The sequence below is a fragment of the Calidris pugnax genome, unplaced genomic scaffold, assembly GCF_001431845.1.
Source record: "Calidris pugnax isolate Ruff unplaced genomic scaffold, ASM143184v1 scaffold385, whole genome shotgun sequence".
Classification (NCBI taxonomy): Eukaryota; Metazoa; Chordata; class Aves; order Charadriiformes; family Scolopacidae; genus Calidris; species Calidris pugnax.
In genome coordinates this window covers 1-3,107 of record NW_015091092.1, presented here as the reverse complement: position 1 = coordinate 3,107, position 3,107 = coordinate 1, and the positions used below count along the sequence as shown (strand labels likewise).

Below are 3,107 nucleotides of genomic sequence, written 5' to 3'. Positions count from 1 at the left end.
ATTCTGGTCCTCCTCAGCTGTCCAACCCCTACTTCCTGGAGCAATACAGGTTAATGTATAGCCTGAAGCCCTGCTGGGAAGGGGTTGGGTCTCAGAGCAACCAATGGTGTAGAACCAGGAAATCTCTCTCCTTCCTGCTTCTTCAAAATCGAAACAAACTTGGAGACTGAAGCTGCAACGGTTGCTCTTCATGGCAGCCAGGACGCCTGTGGAAATGCTCCAGGATGAATCCTGCTGCTCCATCTGCCTGGAAATATTCCAGGACCCCGTGTCCATCCACTGTGGACACAGCTTTTGTCGGTCGTGCATCACTCGGACCTGGGAAGGACGTACATCCAACTTCTCCTGCCCGCAGTGCAGAGATACCGTGGCACAGAAGACCCTGCGCCCGAACTGGGAGTTAGCCAACATGATTGAAGCAGCCAAGAGATTGAACCTGCAAACAGGCAGAGACATGGAAGGAGGAGGGAACTTCTGTGAGGAGCACCAGGAACCCCTGAAGCTCTTCTGCCAAGATGACAAAAAGCTTCTGTGCATCGTGTGTGACAAGTCCAAGGTGCACCGTGACCATTCTGTGGTTCCCATGGACGAGGCTGTCCAGGAGTGCAAGGTGAGGGGGTTATGGGTATGTTGAGGCACAAAGGACTGGAAGCTCCTGATGTTGGTGCTCTTGATGGGTAGAGATCTCTGTAGAGCCTTTGGCTTGTGCAATAAACCCCCTGTGGACTCACCCATCCTTGTCTCTTGATCCCGACCCTTGAGGTGGCATAGCCTGCCCTGAGGAAGAGGTGGACGTAGGAGCACCACGCTCTTGGGGACCAAGGGGTCCTCTCCCCCAGGGTTTAGCCACGAGCAGGGCCTTAGGGGAAGGTAGGAAACAGAGGCGTAAGATTTCTCCCCACCACAATCCCTCTAAGACTGCATCAATGGCTCTGTCCTCTGGGGTGGGGGTCCCTTCTCAAGGTCAGCTCTGCTGAAGATCAGTAAGAAAGGACAGAATGAGATCCTAAGCCCTTCTCCCACCCCACAGCTCCCTGAAAACTCCTTGACCTTTGTGAAAATACAAAAAGGCAAAAAAGGAAAAAACAGGGGGAGATAAATGGCCTTGTAACAGTCACGGGGGTCCCAATACTCTGCCAACACTTATTCCAAGAGCCACCAGGAGTTCCCCGGTGCTTCTGCTGAGGCTGCCAGACCACCATGCCATTCCACAGGGGACTTCTTTCTTTCTCTCCTCTCAGAAACAAATTGAGACCCAACTGCACCTTCTGAAATCAGAGCAAGAGGCGCTTCAATCTTCCGTGAAGGACACACAAGACAGACTCAAGGACCACACTGTAGGTGCCCATCAGTTTTCCTGGGCAGAGGGTGGGGGAAGAAAGGAGGAACATCTCCTCCTCCTCCTCTCCCACAGGGGTGGGTGATGCTAAGGCATGGCCCACCCTTGACCCTTGATGCTCTTCTCCTGCTCTCTGTTGCATTTTCCCTGCTTTGGGCTTGCCCTTGGCAGGAGAGGACAGAAGCTGCAAAGCAGGAGATTGTGAGGACATATAGGAAGATGCACGAGTTCCTGGAGAAGCAGGAGTCCTCTCTTCTGGCCCAGCTGGAGCAGCTGGACACAGAGATAAGGAAAGCCCATGAAGAAATCCTCCAGAGGCTTTTGGAGGAGACAACAAGCCTGGGCACGCTGATTGAGGAGGTGGAGAGGACGTACCAGCAGCCAGACTGGGAGCTCCTGAAGGTGAGAGCCCAGGCTTTCCAAACTGGCTGGGAAGGCCCACCTTGAGCTTGGTCTCCAGCCCCCGCTCCAAGAGGGACTTCCTTAGAGTGGGACCCCGGTACTCCAAGGGGAGGTGTTCCATCTCACTGAGTCTCTTCTTCTCTCTCTTCCAGGACATTGGAACCACCTTGAGCAGGTCTGTGGTCCTTCTCCTGTCACCATGTCACCACCACAGAGTAGCTCTGTGGCAGGACACGGGGAGAAAGCACTTGGGGACGGGTTGGCTCTTCTGCAGTACAGCCCTTGGAGTTGACCGAGGCCACCGGAGGGGTTGGAAGGAGGGCTCTGCCTCTCTCTCCTGAATGAATGATGAATTTGGACCCGGGCTGGCAGGAGGCAGGAGCAGCGAGTGCTGAGAAAACACGGAGCAGCAAAGTCCAACCAGGTGTAAATCCATCCCCTCTTCCCTTCCAGGGGCCAGAGGGAAACGCTCTCCCACTCACTCCAGATTTCCCCGGAGCTGGAAAGGAAATTCTGTGATTTCAGCTTAAAATCCGCAGCCATCAGGCATCTGGTTTCACCGAGAAGAACCCAAATATCAAGGAAATTCTGGAGAAATTCCAAGGTACTGAGGGCAGGTCCAGAAAGGCCTATGTCATCATGCTTCTTGGTGGGGAGGGCTGGAGTGAAGCCAGGGGAAAGAAAGGCATCCTGGGTGCTGAATGAGGGGTTATTTCTTTCAAGATCCCACAAGGAGACAGAGAACGAGCAGCGAGCGTTGGTCTGATGTTCCCTGCCTGTCCTCCTCCTCTTCTCCTCTGCCTCCTCAAGTTTCTCGACCTTCCCCCAAGCCTGTTCCTGACTCTCGGGACTTTTGCAGAAACCCACAATCAGACCAACTGATCTTTGTGTTTCTCACTTTTCTGTCTTCCCTCTAGTTTTCCTGGACTTTGAGACTCCCTTGAAAAGTAAGTGAACTGTACGTGTGCCAAACCAAGCCATCATATGAAATCAAAAATATGGTAAAAGAAGCTTTTCTGCCCTCAAAGATGGACCTAAAGTGTTCTGCTGCCTCCTTTCCCCATTCTCCCACCCTGGTCCCACTGGCAGATGATGCCTGGAGGGGTCCCAACCGGGTCAGAGGTGTTGGGGGGGGGGAAGAGAAGAAGCCCTGTTTCCCCTCAAATCTGCTGCAATGAGCCTGACTCTCTCTCCACCTCCAGCACAGATGACGCTGGATCCGGAGACGGCCCACGCCAGGCTTTATCTCTCGGAAGACCGCAAGCTTGTTTGGTGGGAAGACCGTGAGCAGGACCTGCCCTGCAACCCGAGGAGGTTCAAAGTCTATCCCTGTGTTCTGGGCTCGGGGGGCTTCATATCGGGGTGG

At 53.9% G+C, this 3,107-nt stretch overlaps 1 protein-coding gene across 1 annotated transcript; it reads left to right on the top strand.

Moving 5' to 3' along the window:
• Positions 1-158: 158 nt before the first annotated feature.
• On the top strand, positions 159-1,786 carry LOC106897306 (tripartite motif-containing protein 7-like). Its single transcript, XM_014957889.1, has 3 exons — positions 159-610; positions 1,242-1,337; positions 1,511-1,786. Exons 1-3 carry the CDS (start codon positions 191-193, stop codon positions 1,784-1,786), a joined length of 792 nt encoding a protein of 263 aa, XP_014813375.1. The 5' UTR covers positions 159-190.
• The last annotated feature ends 1,321 nt before the right edge of the window (positions 1,787-3,107 follow it).

Excerpts from the sequence above, each read along its gene's own strand:
- LOC106897306 (XM_014957889.1), top strand. The coding sequence starts at position 191 with ATGGCAGCCAGGACGCCTGTGGAAATGCTCCAGGATGAATCCTGCTGC. Across the intron at positions 611-1,241 it reads AGGCTGTCCAGGAGTGCAAG|AAACAAATTGAGACCCAACT; the intron begins GTGAGGGGGTTA and ends CTCTCCTCTCAG. Across the intron at positions 1,338-1,510 it reads ACAGACTCAAGGACCACACT|GAGAGGACAGAAGCTGCAAA; the intron begins GTAGGTGCCCAT and ends TGCCCTTGGCAG.